The following is a 23,936-nucleotide window of genomic DNA, read 5'->3' as shown; positions in this document are numbered from 1 at the left end:
CAGAAATCAAGATTAGTGTAGATTGCTTAAACACATATACTACATCATATTGATTGTCTGAAAATACATGTAGCTTAAACTTTTAGCATTTTTTTTAATTCTACACAGAGACTGCATGTATTTCTATACAAATGCAACTTACGGAAGCTATTGATTTTATTCATCATATCTACTTTCATTTTGCTCTCAACTCATGATAGTAACAGAGAGTAATCAAGGGAACCAAGGTTATAGCGGTAATCAAAGAGTAATCAAGGGAACCAAGGTTATAGCAGTAATCAAAAGAATGTAATCCAGGGACAAAGACTGGACATGGAAAACAGACATACACAACAAAGAACACAAAGTAACAAAAATCATACACACAAAGCAACAAAAGCAAATGAGCAACTCGGACTCCACTAAAAACTGGGAGCATGGACCAAGTGCACAGGTAGGGTAAGCGTCCTCTGCTTTTCTAGAAACATCCACCGAGTTGCTCATAAAAAGTCAAGTTCAGGGAAGACAAATAAGGAAAGGAAAACTATGACACATTGAACAAATTAGTAGAACAAATAACGATCTACGAGTTCATGATGACGACCATAAAACTTCTGTAGTGATGACTTCAATCTTGTTGCAACATAACCCTGTCCAGAAGCCTATTTGTTAGAATTCTAGCATGATACAAAAAGACTGCATAGTTTTGGCAAGTCTGGCATAATGTATGAATTGTGATATGAACACTCCATACGTAGGTGCTGAAGGGATGTTGCCACAGATGGAAGGAAAGTTGACAATTCTGAATGAAAAGTCATCAGGTTTGTCATAAAATTTGGTCAATAGTTTTCCTTTACCATCTATTTCTAATTGTAGGTCAAGATATGAGACTGACTTTGCAGTGTCTGTAGTATCCTTTATCTCAAGTTCTTTGGGATAGATACGATGTATCAAATCCTTAAAATTAGGATTGTTTAAAGATAATACTTCATCTAGATAGCAGAAACTGAGATTAAAGGATCTAGCTAACCGATATTCTTTCTTTAAGTTCAGATAGTATAAAGTCAGCCAAAAGTGAACGAATAGGTCAGCAAGTAGAGGAGCACCATTGGAAAGCCGACCGTTTGTTGAAAAACACGTCCACCGCACTGGACAAATATGTTGTTGATTAAAAATTCCAGCATTTTGTAAACATCTTCCTCTGTATATTTGGAAGATGATTTGGAATTATTTCTTACAAAGTAGGAGGAATCTCTACCAAGAACTATATATTTATATATAGGTGTACCATCTTTTTTGGAAAATGAACGATGTATGATGTTTTTTAAGTCGGGATTTTAACTGAGTATGGGGAATAAAAGTATACAGTGTTGAAAAATCATAGGTTTAAATGCTATTATATTCTGACAATAGTCATAAACTGATTGTCAGCATCACTATTATCCTACCTGGGTTTTTTAATAGAAAAATGCAGATAAAAAACGTTCATCTGTATTTTTTCCAGTGTAGATTGATTTTTATCTATTTTTTTTGCCAATACTGCTATAGTACTCACTTAGGAAAAGGATGGGTACAATTGAACTAACATTTTTTCCCCTTCTCTTTCTTGGGATGCTATCACCAGTAATTTGGAAGCTGTGGCTTTTTAGCTTGGCCTGGCTACACAACTGGTAGATACAAATTACTAAATATTGACGTGGACTATTTAAATATCATTTACATAGCCTTGCAATATCAATTTTTTTTTAGATGCAGTCAGTATGGTTTTGTTTTTTATCCTTTGACCATAAAGACACTCTTCTATGTAAAACAAGTTACCTGATTGCAATTCTATTTCCTGATTTGCTAAATACTGATAACTATTTTGCTGTATCAAAAATTGAAATTGCGTGCCATGTGTTATTTCCTGAATGAAATGTAGAAAATAATAAGTAAAAATAACAAATTTTACTGCGTCGGCCATCTTTTTTTTAAAAAAATACTTGTTATCTTTATTTCAGAGACAATCACCCATATGTGAATGCAGTGAAAAGATTAGTAGAACTTGTTATGTCAAGAAATTTGTAAGTTGTTGATATCTCTGTTTTATATTACTTATTCAACTGCATAAAATTGATCTCTTATAATGGTATCATGCTGTCGATACAGTCTTCAGAGCCTCTGGCATCCTCAGACAATTTTGTTTCCAGACAATTTATAGATTTTTACAAAATTTTTCCTTCAAAGTGCTATACTACAATAATTACGCTAGAATCAATTTACTGGGTTGTGACTTAAATTGTGGAAGAATTATTGACAACAAAGGGGTCAGAAACAAGCATTTTTATGATATCCAGACAGTAACTTCAGTATAAGTGTATGGATCTTAATGATACCATACCCCAAGAAGCCTTACCACAACAGCAGGAAGACTAAAATTGATATTGGGGGTTGTTACTTGAACTCTTTATTGTGACTGCACAGTTGCATAAAAACTTGTCCAAGCTGGCCTTGTGTATTTTTGTTGTTATGCAAGTATTGCATAAGGTGGTAGAAAATTAATTTGAAATACTCCATACTTTCAGAAATATACTGCATTATCCAGAATATATGTACAAATTTTCTGCAAATGGAAGAGAATTTTTCAGTCTGTGTGCATATGTTCATAAATTTGCTGAAGAAATCATCGAGAAAAGAAAAAAACAGCTGTTTCAGGTTTGTATTTGCTTTTGACCTTGAAATCTTCGTAATTAGAATGTTATGTTGTTCCTCAAACTGTAGATCAATAAAATTTTGCTTTTCTTTAGGCCATTCAATAAAATCTTGCTTTCCTTTTAGGCCATTCAAAATTGATTTCTTGGTTCTCATTTCATTTTTCATGAAAACAAATGAGGAAGTAAGGCATTTTTTCTTATATTTTAATTGCCCCAAAAAAGTGATCAGGGTGTGTTTGAAGCAAAAAAAAAATACAGGTCCTTTTTTTATGTTATATTTAATTGATTGGAAATAACATTGGGCAATGAGGCACCCTTGCTATTAGAAAACAGTTTGGTTTAAGAAGGTAGACTTAGGGTAAGGGACATAACTCTTGAAATCAGTGATATGTTTGTATCATATTTAATATCACAATAGTCGATCAAGCTTTCATTTGAACAGAATGAAATCAAGCTTACATGAAAACTTTCCAATGGTTTTTAAGAGTTGTGGCCTTACCCAAGGTCTACATCCTTTCCTTAATGTTTGTCTTCATGAAATAGAGGACCCTTTTATTTGCATAATCTTTCTGACTTTTTTTGTTGAAAAGTTAAAGGGACTAATTGGTAAAACTCATTAACTATAGGGAGAACCTCACCAAATGCTTTACCAAAATTTTTTATTATAATAATAAAAATATTATGATGTTATATTATAATAATAACACTAATCCTATGGTATATATAGGAAATAAATAATAGGAAAAAATATATTATTTTTATAGTATTTCATTGTCATAAGAGGATTTGCAGATGCAATCAGAACCTCAGAATGTGGCTAAGCATTTTATCATTATGTAAGGATTGCAGCTAGAGCAACAATCTATTGATCATCATGGCTTTCTGATTTTAAAAAGTCTTTTATATTATAATCAACGATTTATTAGCTCACCTGGCCTTTGGCCAGGTGAGCTATTGCCATCACTTGGCATCCATTGTCGTTGTCCATCGTGATTAACAATTTTTCAAAACTCTTTTCCTGTGACATTACTTTACCAATTAAAACCAAAATTTGTGTGAATGTTTCTTGGGGTATCCTGCATAGATCTGTTGTGGGGATTTTTGATCTGTTGGAAAACATGGCTGCTGTTACTAAAAATAGAATATTAGGGTCAGACAGTAGTTCTTCACATATATTTCCAAAATAGTTAGGTTTAGCCAAATTCTGACAGGGTCAAAGTGTTCAGCATGATGAGATCTACCTGTTGATAAATTTTTATTTTAATCCATTAAATCATGTTAGAGTTATTGCCCTTTTTGACATTTTTTTTGGTTATTTTTAATGTTTTTTCTTACAAAAATCTTCTCCTCTGACACTATGTGACCATTCAGAACCAAACTTTGTATGAATGTTTATTGGGGTATCCTGCATAAAACTGATGTGGGGATTTTTTATCCGTCGAAAAACATGGCTGCTGTTACTAGAAATAGAACATAGAGGTCAGACAGTAGTTTGCATATATGCTGAAATGATCTTTATTATTAGGCCTACAAAAGTCTTTAGGGATAAAAGTTGTCAGAGGACTCCTTTTACGAGTTATAGCTCATGAAAGGTGGATACAGTTTTTCAGTCAGTATCTTGAAACTATGATAGATAGAAACTTTCAATTGCTGAAATGATCCTTATGATATGTCCTACCTGTTTTCTCGAGGTTTTGTAAGAGATTTTTTTTTCAGTGTTTTGAATATTATAAAAAATCAATTTAGCGTTACAAACTGAGCTTTTATATATTCATTTGTTGTTTTTTTTAATGTGTCCTATTAATTGAATCAAATTCTAGTTTTGTTCAAATGGTGTAATTCATGTACAGTACAGTGTAACCTATCGTAACCAAATACTTTTTGGACTGTAAATGTTGTTTGGTTAAAGTGGAAGACCTAGGGTAAGGGACATAACTCTTGAAATCAGTGATATGTTTGTATCATATTCAATATCACCAAAGCTATCAAGCTTTAATTTAAGACAGAATGAAAATCAGTCTAAGTTACTTTGATGCTTACATGTACATGAGATTGATGTAAAATGCTGCCTGAATACAAATGTTCCATTGATTTGTAAGAGTTGTGTCCCTTACCCTTGGTATACCTCCTTAAGGCAGGTGTTGGTTTTGTCCAGGTGGAAATTTTTGTGAAAAAAATGATTTAGAGTTTAGTTTTGATCGATTTCATAGTAGTATGAAAGTTTTTTGAAAGAAAATTACCAGATTTTCTGAATTTAGTGTGATTTTGAAAGAAAAACTTCTCTGCTAGTGGAATCAATTCTACGTGAGTGTAAAGATCACTTAGACAGAAGCACTTGAATATAGTTGAGAAAAGATATTCAAGACTTAAGAATGAATATGTAACAAAAGAGCATGATTTACTTGCCAAAATTATACCATGTGACCAGGGATTGAATATAACGAGAATGGATACAGATAATATATCAAAAAGACAACAACCTCAACAGGAATAAAAATGTCAGCTCAAGGTGACCCTTGGGTTTTTAATGAATGACAAGGAAACCCTCACACCAAAGGACAGGCTACAGCTGGCTTCAACAGGTACAGTGAAATAGTTGGCCTCATATACAATGTACTCCAGCAACTCAAAAGTAAACTGTAAGTGAAAACAAAACAATACATACAGAGGCCAGAAATTCCTGAAAAACCCTCGACCATTCAGTGACTGGCAAGTGATCAACTGATTGGCAAATGAAATCCTTTAGCTAACTCCTTTAACTGGCAATTTCAACATGTATGAGGCAGGTATGGCATGTAAAAAGAATTAAAACTTTGTTCAACAATCTTAATGGAAGGAATACACAAATTTCTCAAACACTTTATTCTTCATTTTAAACTCAGTGCATTATGATACATTCTTTATTTGCTGTTCTGTCATGCTATTAAGGCTCCAGTAAAAGTTGACCATCCACCCCCATGAATATAATCTCCTTTATAGTATGTTTTGAGCAGGACTTTATGGTTCTTCTTCATGTGCAAAACAAGTGTTTGACTTGCTGAACTGTTCCAAGTACCATCTGAGCCTGCATGGTTTCTTCCCACATCTTGACCATTGTATTCGAGGAAAGTGACAAAATTCTTGTGTGCATTAGTTGCTACTGTCCAGGAAAATAGATACAGGCCATCAACTGGTGCCGTAAATATTCCATTGCGTGGATTGTAGGCATTTCCATCATTATTCAGCACTTTATCAAAAATAACCACTGTATGTTTAGGGACATTTTCTTTGTTTGATGAACTAGTGGCTAGGAATCCTATCCTCTTACTATCTTCTCCTAGAACTACAGAAAAGCCAATCATATCAAGATATGCTGTACACATGCATGTTTCATGAAGTAACTTCTCATCAGCAGCGCAACATTAGAATCTAATATTTTAGTAGGAAGTTAAAGGTTAAAAAAAAGATGATATACAGAGTTACTTATACAATTTTGATGTTAAATATGATGCATTTGGTTAGAACAGTCATTTTAGAGTTCGAGTCCCGCGGACGGAATGACCAAAAATTTGCATTGCAAATTTGACAGTTATATAGTACAGAGGAACTTGTCTAAACTGAACCCTAAATAAATGGAAGCCAGTCAATAACCTGACATCTAACTGTTTTGACAAGTCATTTAAACCTATGTCATAATATGATGTACAAAAGTTGTCTACCCTGATAATGTTTGATGTAGCCAGGTGTCACTCTAGGTACCAGTATCGTATTGCATATCCCTGTGTGGGTGTACGTCAAAACATGGATGCTATAAAAATATAGTGCATTTTCTTTTTGCCTCTCAACAAACTAATGTTTTGTCAAAAGATATGAACAATGACTTATAAAATAGAACAAACATCACACTGTAAGATGAAGAACTTTTTTAAAAGAAAATCTAACATAGTAACATAAAAATGTTCCACTGAAAAGGTTGGTTTGGTGAGTGCAAAACGAAAGTGAAAGTAGGGAAAATGGCTATTTATAGTTCAAGACTACTTTTCTGTCCGATCTTTGTGGACTCACCCTATTTTCTTTGCTGGAAATTATTTTTTCACATGTCCTTAGAAATGCTACATAAGTGAAAGGTGAAAGTTATATTGAATCAATTTACATATTTTTTTTTAAATCCTAAAAATATGCACTTACTATAAAAGTCTATGGAAAAATTAATACGATTCTGAGACCTCTACAGTCTTCACATGTAAGATTCTACCCAAGAATTACTTGTATGACTTGTTCTTTTCTTTTTTTTTTTTTGGCTTTTTATCTATATTCTTTTATTAATTGAAAACAACATACAATTGAACTGAAAATGAAATAGAGTTATCTTTTTATTGAAATTTTATCTCAGGAAAACTGGCCTTGACCTTGAACTTGAACTTATTGACCTCTAAATCTCTAGATGTCTTCAAATTTAAGATATGTGCTGGGCATCAAATATGAACAAAAGCATGGAATTGAATGTGAAGCTGCACTCTTAAGCTTTTGTTTTCAAAAAGTCAGATCATATAAATCTAGACAATAAGATGTTAATGTTTAATTACTTGGCTCATTTCTGCATTCACAACTTTGGTCTCCAAAAAGTTTTAGTTGGTACTGAATGCTTTTCATCAAACCCTTTTGGCAGGAACTGTTGACACTGACAACCAATACAAATCCCAGAAAAATGTAGATAATCTGCATCTTATGCAAGGAAAATAGAAACATATATGTCAAATATTGCCTAGTTACAGTTTCATAGGATGTTTACATGAGAATTTCCTCTAGGCTGTTTGTTTCCTCAACTTTGTGCTGTTAATGTTAATGTTAATGTTTTTAAAAATCTAAAACATGTCTTTTTTATCATGTTAGGTACTTATAGAGTTTTGAAATTTATACTGCATTAGAACTGGAAATACTCTTTGAGTACTATGACATTTTAATGATTAACTCAAGCGTAGCTGATTCCCAAACAACATGTAAAGTCATGAAATTTTACTTGAAAATGACCATGACGAAATGAAATCCACGAATAAAAAATATGATCTGATGAAATTGTTACATACATCAAAAATTGATACCTACTAACAAAAGTAGGTTTCGGAACTGTTGATTATTATTTTTTTTTGATAGAATCATCAAAATTTAATCTTAGCATACAAAAGCAAAAGGTGTTCAGGAATTAAGACAATTGATGTCCTGTGTAGCTAAATACTCCATAAAATTAATGTTATGAATATAATTGATAGTTTATTACTTAAACAGTGAAACCAGGGAAAGAAAACAGAAATTTTTTTGAGAAACTAAAAGGAGCAAGAATTGAACTAGATAGAATTCAGGCAAGGCATACAACAATAATAACACCAAAAAAAAAATAGAATTTTTACTGTGAACTACATTCAATATCTTCCATAAACAATCCCTATGCACTTGTAATGCTGATTTAAGAGATTTTATCATTTAAAAAATGGTTGAAATTAAGTACACTGTAAAATTTTCCTGCCGTTTTTTCTCTGTAACCAGTCAAAAATGTTCTTTTATTCATATCACCATGCTATCTCAGCTGTTTTGGGAGTGTTTTCTGAGTATGCTCTACAGAGGTAGACCAATTTTAAAGGACATAACTTTTGAAATCAGTGATACATTTGTATCATATTCAATTTCACTAAAGCCTATTTAAGCTTTCATTTGAAACAGAATGAAATCAGTCCAAGTTACTTTGATGCTTACATGAGATTGATGTAATACACTGAATACAAACATTCCAATGATTTGGAAGAGTTGTGTTCCTTACCCTAGGTCTACCTCCTTAAATAATTCAACAAAATATTCTTTTGAAATTATAACTGCTGATTTTTACATTGGTCTGTACCTATTTAGTGTCAGATTTGAATGAGAACCAAAAGCTTAGCTGATGCAGCTAGATTGTCAAGTTTTAAGAGATTTTATTCAACTTACTGTTCTGTTGCTGGTAAACCTGAAGTCTATAATGTTCTGATTTAAACCCACAATTTATATTTTCATACATTTTCATGAATTGAGACTTTTTTACAGTATTGATTTTGTAATTATAGTATCAATGACAAGGAAGTTCTGTATTGTTGCATGCAAGTGGAAATGTACAGTGAAATAGTGGTATATTGGTGTGGTAGCTCTTCAAATTGTCAACTTTTAATTTATAAATCCCTAACTGTCGTGTCCACAACCATTTCACAGTGAACTAGATAATTTTACTTCATTTACATCATAAATGAAGTGGGGGTATTCTGTGGAAAGGGTGTCCACACTTTCTTTCGTTACACAGAGGTATCCATCTCTTATCCATTACTCCTTCTACATCACTGAATGGAATTTAATAAAACTTTCGCAGAATCTTTTTTTACATATTCCCATTTTGCATCCCCTGTTCTTAGATTTTGATTCAAATCAATTATGAGGTCAAAATGTGAAAATGGGGCAGCGGGGGTATCATTTAGTGAGCATTGCTTATAGGTTTTCTAGTTCGTATTCTTGTCTGTATTCAACAACAGTATTCTACATTTCTGTTTATACACCATTCCAAATCAGGACATATTATGTTATACAAATGCCCTTATTCCATCTGTCCATTGTAAACATATTGCTCCAAATACATTGTTTTTCACATGGGGGTCCCCCATTATCTGTAAAATTTTCTTTAAACATTTTCTCTGTAACTGCTTGACAGATTTTATCTAAGTTTGCTTGAATGTTCCTTAGTGTTTTCATTAAACTTTTAATCAGTTTTAAAACATGGCCACCATGTTTATTTATAGAACATAGGGGTAAAGCCAGTTATTTTTAGGTATATCTAAAAAAAAAACTGAGAGATAGTGTAAAAATAAGGCAACATTCTTCTTCGGCTTGAAAAGCTGTACAAAAGTCTCAATCAGGTCTAAGTTGTTTGATGACTTCTGATTAGAATTATTGACCTTGAAAGCCAAAATAAAATATGTTTTTGCATTTTTTGGGCAATATTTTGAAAACCATAATAGATACAAAAATTCTTTAATTGATAAAAGGTTATATAAGATAAGGTTTTCTGGTGTGTTCTCATTTCGCCATAGTTCACTCAAAATCTTACTTTGACCAAATAAGAATGATTTTATGTACCCAATTTGACAGCTAAGGTGAACTGGGTACAAGGTGGTCTACTCTGAAGTTGTACAATGACTCTTTGTTTATAGTTATTGTCCACGGAAGGTGAAAAATGACTTCATTGTTGTTTTCATAAAAGCTTCAATAAATAGTAAGAAACTATAAATTAATGAAATGATCCTTATGATTCGGCCTACAAAAGTATGCATTGGTTCAAACTTGTTAGAGTTATTGCCCTTGAAAGAGGAAAAATTAAGAAGATGAGTGATTCAGGCTCTTGAGAGCCTCTAGTTTATTTGAATGTAGTTCTTTGCAAATTAAAATATCATGTTGTGCTGAAATAGAGGTGACATCTGGGATGGTTGGTCAGTCTCAGTTTGACATAAAGCTATAATTTGTTCAGAGTGGATTAAATGTTATACATGAAAATGCATTACATTAACTAAAGGGTGAGGGGTTATTGTCCTTGACTACTGTTACAAGTCTTGCACAGGTGGCTCATGGTATTACATTTTCATTGAAGTTGATTTTTATAGGAAAATGTTGATGGTCATGCTAAAAGACAGCTGGACTTCTTAGATATTTTACTGACAGCCAAAGATGACAATGGGAATGGGCTGACAGACGAAGAAATTAGAAGTGAAGTTGATACATTTATGTTTGCTGGTAAATTAGTTTTTTCTAAGAGAAAAAAAAAATAGAATTGTTTATTATCACTTTTTTCTTTCAAAGTTAGAGACAGTTTTCAGGATTCAGTTTGATAAAGTTGAATTACACAGCCATCCTTTAACACCTGTCTTTTGGTAGAAACCTTTTTATGGTTTATACACCCGTCAGTCCACCTCTCCACCTGTTTGTTGTTATCCATTTTGAGGTGATTCCTTGACTGTCTATTAAGTAAAACTCCAGCTAGTAATCTGGCAAAATGTGATTCATGGGTGAGAAGCCTACATATTTTTATTTTTGATATTTTGTATGAATCGCCATAGTAAACAGAAATTAAAATTTGGTTTTTCATATAACCTGTGTTCTTAAGAGATAAAAATTATATAGAATGCACTGTAAATTTCAAAATTAAGGTAGGTAACTCTGTAAATGACACTCAAATACAACAGAATCTATTGGATTTTCAATGTTGATTATCTCCTAAGAGCAGGCAGATATGAATGAATAATTAAACATTTCATAGTATAGACCCATAAAACAACTTAATTACAAAAATAAAAATATGTAGACTTTTTCAGGGTGTATCAAATTTTGCATGATCCTTACATAGACAGCTACTGAGCATTTTATATAGACTGTTCACATATATAAGTGGTACTTCTACTTACACTGCTCAAGGCATTTTGACAAAACTTATTCGGAAGATTAGACATCATATCGAGATACTACAGTATATGCGTTACTAGCATAAATTATTTTTAGGATTACATCTAAACAACCTGTTAGTACATTTTTTTTCAACTGTTGGATGGATTATAACGAAGTTTATTGGGTGTATTAATTATAAAAGATAAGCATGAAGGAAGATCATTATTGTTGAGTACTTGCAAATGGGGATATTTTAACATGAGGGTTTTATATGCAAATACAAGTGAAATGGGTGGGGAACTTGCTCACAGTATTCATACTCATTGAGGTAAGCCTCATTTTTATATCAGGACATGAGACAACAGCCAGTGTTTTGAGTTGGAGCCTTTACAGCTTAGGTAAACACAAGGATGTACAGGAAAAGGTCTACCAAGAGGTCAAAAAGGTCATTGGTGACAAGCAGTATATAGATGGGTAAGTTTTACAACAGGAATGTTGTGACTTGATGATTTAAATCATGAAATCTCATTTACAGTTTCATTTGGTAAATTAAAATGAACCATGTTATAACCTTGTAAGCACATCTTTTCTAAACCACTGGAGGGATTACAAATGATATTATGGATGAAGGTGGGGCATTTTATGTAGAACTGCATGAAGGCATATAGTTATTGTCCAAGTCCTTCAAAGGGAGATAATACTCCTCAATTTTTTTACATTTTAAGTCTGTTTGATGCAGAGGGTCTTGCTCATAGTATTTTTAGCTTTCCATGACTTTATTTAAAAATAGAGACATTAAAATAATTTACATATTTCACCAGAAACTTGTTTGAACTGTTGTGTTTACATCACTTATTGACAGGATTTACTGGGAATTTAGTCACTGAACCTATGTATATTGGCAGTTAATGACATAGTTGCGTATACAAATCTAAAAATCTAAACTAATGCATTAGTCAAGGCTGTGCCTTGTAAATGTTGACAAAGAATATTATTTTTGCACCACAGCATTACATAAAAAATTTTTTTTTTTTTGCTTTCAATTGGGCATTGCCAATACCCCACCCCCCACAACCCCCTGACCTAATTCTGCTTCTCCATTAGAAAAAAGCATCTACCTTTTTGGTAAGTTAACTGAATTTAAAAATTAAGTTGTAGTCTTTGTAACAATCATGCAAATTTGGTAATATGTGATACAACCCCAAAAAGGCTATACATTTTTATTTTTGTTATTAAGTTACTTGATAGGTCTACATGATGAAATGAATTATCATTCATTCCAAGCTGTCTGCTTTTAGGACATAATCTAAATTGAAAATCCAACAGTTTCTATTGTATTTAAGTATCATTTGCAGAGTTTCTCTTGATTTTGACTTCTACAGTGCATTCTATATATTTTTTTATCTTTTATGAACAAGGGTTATATAAAAAGCCGCATGTTAATTTCTGTTTTCTATAACATGTAAAACAAAATATCAAAAATTGAAATACGTAGGCTTTCCAACCATGAATCATATTTTACGTGATTCGTATCTGGGGTGCTACTTAATTAAAAAATAGGTCTTATCAAAGATGTTAAAAGAACAACACTGAAAATGCCATGGCAATTTTATTTTCAAATTTTTGAGCATTGTATATAGTGGGAAGTTATTTTCAATAGTAAGAGATTTGTTGTAAACTAAATTAAAAATTACTGTTTTTTTCACCTAAATTCAAAGTTAATATTTTTAATTCATTTGTTTTATTTTTTTAGCACAGCTGGACAAGTGTTCAGCATAATGATATGAAAACACAATTAATTTCATAGTGCATTTCAACAGACCCATTTTGACATTTAAAAAAAATTCTACTGCTTCAAACTCAATAAAACTTCATCAATATGGAAACATGTATATAAGCAGATTTCTATAAGAATGCCAGAAAATTTACCATCATTTTTTATTTTAAGCACCTTAGCTTCGGAGACCCTGTAGACATGAAGTGACCACTACCTAATGTTCTAACTTTTGACCTTCTTCCATAGGACCAAATCACAACTTCCACATAACATTACAGAATGAAAAAAATCCCTTGTAAATTTGATCCTTGTCCTACATTTCTGCAGCAAATGCTAAGCAATGAAGTTTAGGACAGCAAAGAAAAAAATTCAGGAAGAAACACACTAAAAAAAAGGAACAATATTCGTATACAACAAAAAGTCATGGGGAATTAATTGTGATCTCATACCTGATGAGACCTATCTGTGGTCAAATTTGTTAAGCCATGTTGAAGTTATTGCCCTTTTTGACGTTTTTTTTGCCTTTTTTAATGTATTTCTTTCAAAAATCTTCTCCTCTGACACTACATGACCAATTGAAACCAAACTTTGTATGAATGTTTATTGGGGTATAATGGATAGAACTGATGTGGTGATTTTTGATCTGCTGAAAAACATAGCCACTATTACTAGAAATAGAACATTGGGGTCAGACAGCATTTTTATATATATATGTATCTCCAAATCGATTAGGTCTATCCAATTCTTTTAATTACTGAAATGATCCATATTATAAGGCCTACAAAAGTTTCCAGGGATAAAAGTTGTCAGGGGACTCCTTGTAAGAGTTATTGCCATTAACGTTTTCAGCCAATATCTTGAAAACTAAGATAGATAGACAGAAACTTTCATTTAGTGAAATGATCATTATGAAAAGTCCTACCAAAGTCTTCTTGAGTCAGAATTGTTGGACCACTGCTTGTTAAATTGATTGCCATTGAAAGGCAAATTCAATCAGATGATCGATTCAGGCTCCTTTGAGCCTCGTATTCATTTTTTTAAAAAAATTTCCATTCAAATATATCACATCTCAAAAGAAAATGTATATTTCCTATACATATGTACTTATCATGACTATATCCTATAATGTTTTGAAGTATTTTTGGGTGTTTTGGGGTATTCTGGGATATTCTTGTGTATCCAAGTAATCTGTGGACCCATAATGGAAAAACAAATTTGAATATATTTTTTTTAATTCAGTTCATTATTATCGGTAATTACCTGATTATAACAAGATTATCAGTGATGATAATAGTTTTGTTAACATGATGTAGAACGAGATTATATGGCTTCAGTATGATGTTCTCTTTGATGGTGTGAAACAATGGATGAGACATGTAATCTCCTTGCCTAACTCCTGTCTACAAATTTAACAAATGATCAAACAGAATTTTACTAAATAGTTTCTGTTTTCTTGCTCTTTTTTGTAGGGGTTTATGTGAGTTGGTTTTTTTTATGAATAAAAACTAAAAAATAAAAACACTGGATAAAACTTTTGTTTAAGCATTTTACCTATATCATTGGAGACATAACATTAAATATATTAAAATACTTTATTAGGTTTGATCAAATTTAAATGTTCAGGTTTATGAAACTTGCATAATTTCATAAAGAATGATAATAAGTAAATGCAAATATTTTGTCCTTTACATATCTTCCTGCATAAACCTTATTAAAATTTTAGAATGTTCATCTTTTATAACTTTATGGGTTACATAAACTGTTGAATGAATATTTCTAGTATATGATAAGAAAATGAAAAGGGAATTTCCTGTTCAATGAGAAAAATTTTGTTGGAAAACGGTATGAAGTTTTGTAAATGTAGTACAAAAATTCAGAGGACATAAATTAAGTCAATAACATGAAGTTGTGCATGTTTTCATACCTTCTTCGTTCTGTTGTAGCCCAGAATGTCCATTCCCAAAATGTCAAATCCCAGAATGTCTAATCCCAGAATGTCTAATCCCAAAATGTCTAATCCCAGAATGTCTAATCCCAGAATGTCTAAAGTTATTACCTATTTAGACCTTTAATACCCAGAACGTCTAATCACAAATCAAGTGTAATTCCCAAATGTCTAAAGCTAAATTTTTAACCTGATTTAATATAAATCATATATTATTTATTACTTTAATTGTTAGAGACTATGTTTTCATAACAGTCTTTTCCCATGTGTTTTATTCTTTTGCTGAATTCAAAACATTATTTGTTTGCACACCATGCACAATAACCTTGATTTTGTTAACCGTAGTATGATATGTTTTCTTTGGTATACGAAAAAATGAAAGAGAAATGTGTGAAAATAAAAAAAAATTCTTGAATACTGATTTGTTCTAAAGGACAATATGTTAATAAGCTTTTTTTCATTCTCTTGTTAAAATCATCTTCATTAAAAATTTTACAACAACAACAAAAAATGTTTTCTGTTTGGTAAAACTTCACATAGCATTTTTTTATTTGAATATTAGAAATTGTTAAATTACCAGTGTGTATTAACAAGTACTATTGTGTATTGACTGTTATCTGTTAACAACATGATGACAAGATAAGAGGTTCTTTTCTTTGATTCAATAAAACAATGTAGGAGACATGTAATCACCTTGCCTAACTCCTGTCTACAAATGAAAACAACTGAACAAATAATGTAATTAATTATAATTTGTATTTACTTTTATACAGATTTTAAAATAAATTGTATTTGCATGGAGAGTGTCTTAAACAAAAATGTTTTAAAATGATCATAAAGATTGTGAATATGAATATATTTTAAGCTTTTGTACAATAAAAACAGGAATTGTAATTTACTTGGAAAGTTGTTTAAAAAATGTTGAATAAATATTTTTAGCAACGAATTTTTAAATAAATAATTTATATTTATTTGTAGATATTTTTCAGTGATGGAATCTAATAGTAAAATTGATTAAATTGTTGTAATAATTATAAAAGTTTCTTGATAATATGAAATTATTAAATCAATATTTTAGAATCACATTTTTAAATAAATTTATAAAAAAAAATTTCAAAATGTTTTTACAGTTTGGTTTTATCTGTCATTTCATCAGTTAAAGTGTGTTTATTCATTTTTTGTCAAAATATATAATTTTTTGTTAATAATTACTTGATGATTTAATTTATTTTATTTTCCTCATTAATATTCAAGTTTTCAATTTTCAGTTAATTCATATGACCTTTTCCCCACAGTGTCAAAATTGTTTATTTAGTAATAAAAATTGACAAGTCTCTTCTTTTTACCTTCAATTGTGTGTTTGGTTTCATTTAAACAATAAAACCATCACCTGTAGAAATCATGATGGAGCCAGGAAATGTCAAATTTCACTTTTTGTGTATTGAACAGGTCTGAATGACAGGTAGACTACCTGCAATGGTATGACTTCAACACAAACATTAAAACAGGAAATACCTTTTGTGTATTGGGTATTTCCAGTTTGACAGGTAACTCTGGGTTAAAGTATTACTTCAATAAAAACATCACCTGAAATTACCAGGTGATGCCATATAAAGGGATGTTGATCAAGAGATAAAAACAATAGATCTGCCATCAAAAGGATGTGAAATAGGTTCCCCATCAGTAACCTAATAAAGTCCAGGTAAAATATGTATGACATTGGAGGCCATAAAAATGTTAAGATGGTGTATAATTTATGATAAAAAATATGAAACATTTTCATGATACATTCATGAAAATGTTCTGTTAAATATTTTTAATAAAAAAATACAAAAAAAGGAAATGAAATTACATACACACAAAGTTTTATTTGCAAAACATGGTTAATCATAGTACAATGTAAAAGTTCTTCTTTGAAACAGTTTTTATTTATACATTATTCCATTTGTTTGCAAAAAAAGGTTGTCTTTTAAATATTGAACATATTTTCACACTATTGCTGGCTTTAGGAGGAAATAAATTGCAATCTTGCAGATGAAGACTTTGAATGAAATACATTGTATGTGCAATTCAGAATCTTCATGACTTGATATCTAAATTTATTTGGTAGTCCTTTCTTTCTGAAAATTGTTCACAATGGACACATTTTAAAAAGGACATGTCTTAAACAACATTTCGCCAAACAAAATTTAAAATATAGTTTTTTTCTGTAATTAAGCCTTATTTTCACAGTGCAAATTGGGAGGTTACTGTAATTATTTTATTAGTGACTTCAAAGTGAAAATTTTAAACTTTTCCTCTTCACTACAAAAAAGAAGTTTTACATATTTAACTAAAAAGCAAAACTACAATGAGAAATGATTACGATATTTTTAATAAATAGAATAAGATAAAGATATGCACTTGAATTCACGCAATAAAATTGTCAATTTAAATCAGATTGGATACTGAAGATTGAAATTTATAGTTAATCAATGGGTGTTGATAGCAGAGCCCATCCTTCGAAATACTTGACTGAGGAACTTGGTCAGAGTATGTTCCACTAGCAGCTGGGATGCTGTGATGGAGCTCTGGCCTATTCCCAGTCCCATGTGGGTCTGAGAGCGTTTTCCCTCCTCAGATGGTCTTGGAGGTACACTAACTTAAGAGTGAATCAAAACTGTTATTTATGCCCCCTGTATATAGTGATGACAGTGTCTGTCCTTCTGTCTGTCCATCTGCCCATTTTTCTCTACAGTTTTCTCTACAATTACTCATCACAGCCACTTGATATTTTGACAGTTGTGCCATATTGTATTGATTGCAGACTTCAGTTACAACGATGTCCTATTTCACAACTTTTATATTTTGACCATATGGTTTCTGGGATGGGGAGCAAGGCACATCCTTTATTGAACTTTGCTAACAGTTTTTCTAGTTAAAACTGTGTTCATTACACAGCAGTAAAATGAATTTATTGCTACAAACTGAGTGGGAGTTTAGTTCTTAATTCTGCATACTACAAACAGATTAAATCATTGCCATATTAGAATTACAATATTTTCAATATTCAAAAGTTTATTTCAATTGAAAATAAAAACACACCTGTATCTATAAAATTGTTATTCAAAGTTTATTCAATATTTTATTTGTTTATAAATTCATAGTCTATTTTTTTCCAAAAAATTTCTAATATATTTTGTGTATCTGTTAATGGGAGCTGGATATATATATTTGTATAATAAAACTGCTTTAAAGAATGGAAATATTGTTAAAAAATGAAAAATCATGTTGAAGGTTAGTTCATTTTTTATTTAGATTTTTAAATCAAGAAAAACTATAATTCTTAATTTTATTATTTTTTGCATTACAGTTTTCTTTTACTAAGTAAAAATATGCTAATAGTTTGATTTTATGCAGTTAAAATAATTATTTATTACAAATTAAAATATTGCTTTGGAATATATAATTTTTCTTTGATGTTCTTTCATGTAAATCCATATTAATCCATGCACATTTGTGTTAATCCCTGCATATTATTTTCCTATATACATATTTTGCAGCAAATTATTAACAATCATTGTTTTATTATGTTTTTACTATTCAACAAACCCACTTAATCCTGTAATTTCAATTAAAACATTGTATAAAACCCTAAAGGGTTAATTTGAACATCATAACAGTTCTTCAAAGAGTGCAATCAACCATGGATCATGGAATCACTTGTTAGCCAATCAGAATGAACCAAATTGTCACATCCAATCAATTGTAGATTCAGTAGTACCTGAGGTGTCATAAAGGTATAAATTTATAACCTTGGCTCTTCAACATCATCAATTTGATTTTGGAGTTTTACAAACGCACATTACATTTGGATTAATATTGCCTCACAATGGTACACAGTCAACAGACCCCACCTCCAGCTCATTTTCAGGGCTCAGGTGACACCAGCAGCTGTAGGTACAACAGTATGGCTCAGCAATATCCACCACCTGCCTACCCAACACTCACTCAGCAGGATTTTGCCAACCAGATTGCTGACTTCTCACAGACCTCTCAACAAGACAGGCTACCAGAATGGCTTCAGAATGGTTACTACCCAAGCCCAGCTCATCCAATGCTTCACGGTATGTACCAGTATCGTTACAACCCCTACAGCTGGTACCAGATGTATGACTACAATGCATTATCACAGACTGTTGCAACCTCATCATCGCCTCAGATGTTCACCTCGCCTGCCGCCTCCATCAGTCCTGTCAGCTCTACCGGTAGTACATCACCCTTGGCTGAACAACATCAGCCCTCAGCCAACTTTGACTGGATGAAACCCTCCAGCTATGGTCAGTCTAGAGGTATGTTCACTTATATTTACATGTAGGTATTGTAAAATAAAAACTTATTCAGTATTTTTAATAACGGTGAAGTATGTTGTATAATTGATGCTTATTGTATAGAACTTATGTAAATTGTTTTACTAATTGCAGGAGATAATCTCAATGCATAGTACTAGCATATCTCAATTTTAAATGCACAGAATGATTATATACAATCAATAATGTAATGGTTTTTTGGTTTGTGTGAAGGATTGCATCCTTTATAAGTTTGATGCCATACTTATAATTATTCAAAACTAAATACAATAATGTTAAAGAGATCAAATGATATTTTTTTGCAATAAAGAAGCAAATAGTAAGCTTCATAGTACTTAAAATCATATTTTTATTTTGTTTATCATACACAAATTAAGCGATGCTAAAATTAAAAGATAGTTATGATGTTTAATTTTAGTCATGTATCCAAAACAAACTCTGTTCATTTTCTAAATTACATTTTTATTTTTCAGCTCCTGGCAAAACCCGTACCAGAGACAAGTATCGTGTTGTCTACTCTGACTTTCAGCGGCTAGAACTAGAGAAAGAGTACATGTATAACAACTTCATTTCTCAGTCCCGCAAGAAGATTCTCTCTCAACTGCTCAACCTGTCAGACCGTCAAATCAAGATCTGGTTCCAAAACCGACGTGCCAAAGAGAGACGTCAGAGAAAACCATTCCAGTCACTTAAAGATGCTTCAGAGACAGAGACAACCCAAACAACACAAGAGACCACTGTACCTGATGTTGAAGCCCTCGCTACATCATCAAGTGACCAGTCTTTAGAAGCTACAAGTACTCCAGACAGCAGTTTTGACTCCACACAGCACTTTTTGTCTCTTCCATTGAAAACCATTACCCACAGCAACAGTGATGACCCGACCCAATATTCCTTGTGAAACCAAGTGTGAACTTTAACCCTGTTACTAAGTGCTCATAAACAAACTATGACATTGTCAGAAGTTACTGTTAGTGTTGATATTTTAATGACATTGTGAAAAGACACAGTTATTATTGAAGTCATGTGACATTGAGAGTTTTAATTATCGGTATTATGTCAAATGTTTATTTTGATTTTATGCTATTTTTTTGTAGGTGTGTATAGAGATGAAATTGTACATTTCCTATGTTACAGACAATAAAATTGTCTCCTTCATATTTTGTGTTTGTTATTGGTAGAAAAAGTATCTATTTGGCTGATGTACCTTACAAAATTTACTTTTGTACATGTAGATATTTAAAATAATACTAAATAATGATATTGCTAGAAAAAAAAAAACAAATCTTAGAAAATATTCTGGTAAACATAAATAAAAAATACAGGTGTCACCTGAAAACTGAACTTTAACACCTAAAAATAGCAGAATAATATACTTAAGTAATTGTTATGCTTTGTAAATAGCAGGATATCTCTAATCTGTGTGAATGAGTAGTCAAAGAAAAAAGATAAAACACTATGAAAACAGAAATTAACTTACAGAATACACTAAAAAACTAAAAAAACTTAACCTGTACTCTGTGTGCACAAGTTTGGTAAGAGTCCTTTCCTTTGTAGGAACACCCATCAGGTTGTTCTCACAATGTTACTACATTATAACCATAGAGTTAATGAGCTTTACAATTGATGATTTAGTCTTGTTGCAACATAACTTGGTCCATTAGTGTATTTTTAAGAAAAATATCATGGTACAAATAAAAGTTTCAGCTTCATGATATTTAGTCTTAACCATTAAGCTATGTTGTAAAAACTCAATAGTCATATAGTACTGAAAAACTAAGAAAACATGTGAATAATAGGCCAAAGTACATATTCATGGTGCAGAAAACTTAAAAATTATTGAAAAACCTTAACTCAAAAAAAAAATCAATAAAGCAACAAATAACATACTGTTTTTTTTCAGAATTATTGTGAAAAAATGGCAATACCATCATTACTTTTGTAAGTATTTGTCAAAAATCAAATTGTCATTTTTGTCAAAAATAAAGTAAGTGGCATTAATAGGAACTGAGTGTCAGCAAAGTCCTAAAAATGTAGATCCTCTATCAAAGAGAGTTATGACTCAAAACCTTTCTTTCAGAAGTGACATATTTCAGAAGTGATGTATTTCAGATGTGACATATGCAGTTAGGATGTGATAGTTTGAACTTTTAATGCAGGTGAACATCATGTGTTATATGAAGATCTCATATACCTGTTGTTGAGACAACAGTGCATTATCAGTAAAGCCATTAAAATTGGTCCTATCCAAATAATGTATTTGCCAGTCTTTGACAATTTTTCACTTCTTTGATCATATTTTTTACAGAATCAGATGAAATTTTGGGGAAAAATACTATTTTCCCTCCCTACCTACCCAAAGCCAGGAGATAGGGTTTAACATTATTTCAAGTGTTGCCCAATATTGTGTCCAAACAAGTTGTTGTGTCCATAATGAATTGAAAGTCCCTATGCTTAAGTGTATCAAAAAATTTTGTGTCCATAATCGCCCCAAATGAACGAAATTCTACATGATGCATTTAGCAAGGCTCTTTGTTAGCGTGTTGAACTAAGCCATTTTTTTCAGCAGTATGTGTACCTTACTTCAGGAAATTAGTAATCCGCACTGTAGTTTGAAAACTTGCTTAGTATTTATATAAGTATTGGAGATACATATGTGCTAACAAATAGATGACAGTGACCGAGGTCCAGACATGTCTTGGCCTTGTTTTAATCAGATCACAGATATCTGATGGCTTATGAGTTATAGGAATCATATGCCAAAGGTGTTTGATGAGTACTCTCAAAGCAGAAATTCTTTTAACTTTAATTGAATTTCAAAATTATTGCAACATTATGTCCAAACCGGTGGTCCTTTTCACAAAAATCATAACAGTAAAGTTAGTTGTAAGTTATGACATTATAGTAAATGAAAGTATTGTGGCGTCATAACTTACGACTAAATTTACTCTTACAAATTTTTGTGAAAAGGGTCACAGATGTTGTGTCTATAATGAACTGAAAGTTCCTATAATTAAGTATGCTAAAAACTATTAATGTGTCCACACTTGCTTTAAGTGAACAGATTTCAACATGTTGGGGTAGAATCATGTTTTGCAGTGATAAGGTTTTTTATTTTTGGTTTTCTTGTTGCTTTTTTCAGGGATGACATCACTGAGATGAAGTACCTATCCTGTTTTCTGAAGGAAGTAATGAGGCACCATACACCAGTTCCCCTGATAGCACGGACCCTAGATAAACCCATGACAGTGAATGGGGCAGAGCTACCAGAGGGACTTCTAGTCATACTGGGTATCCACAGTGCTCATCACCATCCAGATGTGTGGGACAATCCCTGGGTAAGTCATATTGAGTGCTCATCACCATCCAGATGTGTGGGTCAGTCCCTGGGTAAGTCATATTGAGTGCTCATCACCATCCAGATGTGTGGGTCAGTCCCTGGGTAAGTCATATTGAGTGCTCATCACCATTCAGATGTGTGGGACAATCCCTGGGTAAGTCATATTGAGTGCTCATCACCATTCAGATGTGTGGGACAATCCTTGGGTAAGTCATATTGAGTGCTCATCACCATTCAGATGTGTGGGTCAGTCCTTGGGTAAGTCATATTGAGTGCTCATCACCATTCAGATACTAGAAAATGGGACCATTCTTGGGTAGGTGGTACTGGTAATCCACAGTGCTCATCTCATTCAAGATGTATGGGACAATATTTGAGTAGGTGGCACTGGTAATCCACAGTGCTCATCACCATCAAGATGTATGGGACCATTCTTGGGTAGGTGGTACTGGTAATCCACAGTGCTCATCACCATCCAGATGTATGGAACAATTCTTGAGTAGGTGGTACTGGTAATCCACAGTGCTCATCACCATCCAGATGTATGGGACCATTCTTGGGTAGGTGGTACTGGTAGTCCACAGTGCTCATCTCATTCAAGATGTATGAGACAATTCTTGAGTAATTCATACAGGAAATTCATAATACTGTTCTCCATCCAGATGTATTGGACCACCTTTCAGTAAGTCATACTTGGAATCTACATGCACATCACCATTCTTTTGTATGAGATGACTCCTTGGTAGGTTTTAAAACAAGTGAATCCATTGTTTACCTGTTGCTTTTCAGATGTAGTTATTAAGTGTAAGTGTTTGTAAGAATCAGGCAAAATGGGAAAAATCAGAAACATGCATGTCAAAACCCCACCAATCTGACAATGTACTATCACTCAAGTATACTTTCTCTATTTGAAAAGACCGTTAATTGATCTCCACATCACTGACTAGGCTCAGAAATTTTTCAAAAGAATATTAGAAAAATGAGGTATTCGACAGAGTTATCTGCCTTTGAAATGTTCAATGAAATTTTAGCTCAATTAGCCAAAATGATTTGGAAAAAACAGTCTTTTTTTCCTTGATTCTGATGGTGCAAATAGTTAAATACACTATCAAAATGATGGATTTTTTCATACCATGTTTAACCCACTGCCTGATTCTTACAAAGATTGCTACTTAAAGTTTAAGTTAATGTTTTTTTTTACTCAAATTATTTATTTCAGTAGCACTACAAAGGCAAGTGATGATATCAGGTGCTCAGAAGCACTTGAAAAAAAATTTAGCTAAAACTGAATACCTGGAAAAATGAAATGGCAGGGTCATTAAAATTACTAAATATTTTAAATATTATGTGAAAAGTATTATTTTATTACCAATTAAAATCCTTGTTCTAGTCAACCACCATACTCTCATTTATAATTGTTTGA

The 23,936-nt window shown here is 31.9% G+C and overlaps 3 protein-coding genes across 4 annotated transcripts in view; 2 read left to right on the top strand and 1 right to left on the bottom strand.

Annotated features, from left to right (window-relative positions):
- Positions 1 to 23,936, top strand: part of LOC148607322 (cytochrome P450 4A10-like) — a 33,973-nt gene that overhangs the window by 7,004 nt on the left and 3,033 nt on the right. Inside the window, exons 6-11 of one of the 2 annotated variants that reach the window (XM_088544376.1) lie at positions 1,980 to 2,042; positions 2,544 to 2,673; positions 10,325 to 10,454; positions 11,453 to 11,576; positions 18,738 to 19,155; positions 19,647 to 19,785. In XM_088544376.1, the coding sequence (XP_088400502.1) occupies positions 1,980 to 2,042; positions 2,544 to 2,673; positions 10,325 to 10,454; positions 11,453 to 11,576; positions 18,738 to 19,128 (838 nt within the window). In that variant the 3' untranslated portion in view covers positions 19,129 to 19,155; positions 19,647 to 19,785. Of the gene's footprint in view, positions 1 to 1,979; positions 2,043 to 2,543; positions 2,674 to 10,324; positions 10,455 to 11,452; positions 11,577 to 18,737; positions 19,156 to 19,646; positions 19,786 to 22,315; positions 22,512 to 23,936 lie in introns of those variants that run through there. The other variant, XM_088544375.1, reaches the window with a different exon arrangement.
- LOC148607324 (cerebellin-2-like) lies at positions 5,520 to 8,695 on the bottom strand. The gene is made up of 3 exons (XM_088544381.1): positions 8,631 to 8,695; positions 7,238 to 7,376; positions 5,520 to 5,994 (listed from the first exon to the last, which is right to left on the bottom strand). The coding sequence occupies exons 2-3, from the start codon at positions 7,374 to 7,376 to the stop codon at positions 5,588 to 5,590; spliced, it is 546 nt and encodes a 181-aa protein (XP_088400507.1). The 5' UTR covers positions 8,631 to 8,695; the 3' UTR covers positions 5,520 to 5,587.
- Positions 19,727 to 21,057, top strand: LOC148607323 (uncharacterized). Its single transcript, XM_088544382.1, has one exon. It carries the CDS (start codon positions 19,727 to 19,729, stop codon positions 20,072 to 20,074), a length of 348 nt encoding a protein of 115 aa, XP_088400508.1. The 3' UTR covers positions 20,075 to 21,057.

The sequence above is a fragment of the Perna viridis genome, chromosome 9 (assembly GCF_037379345.1).
Source record: "Perna viridis isolate PV_CMFRI_1.1 ecotype Kerala chromosome 9, ASM3737934v1, whole genome shotgun sequence".
Lineage (NCBI taxonomy): Eukaryota > Metazoa > Mollusca > Bivalvia > Mytilida > Mytilidae > Perna > Perna viridis.
The sequence above is the reverse complement of the archived record's forward strand: the minus strand, read 5'-3'. Positions and strand labels throughout refer to the sequence as shown.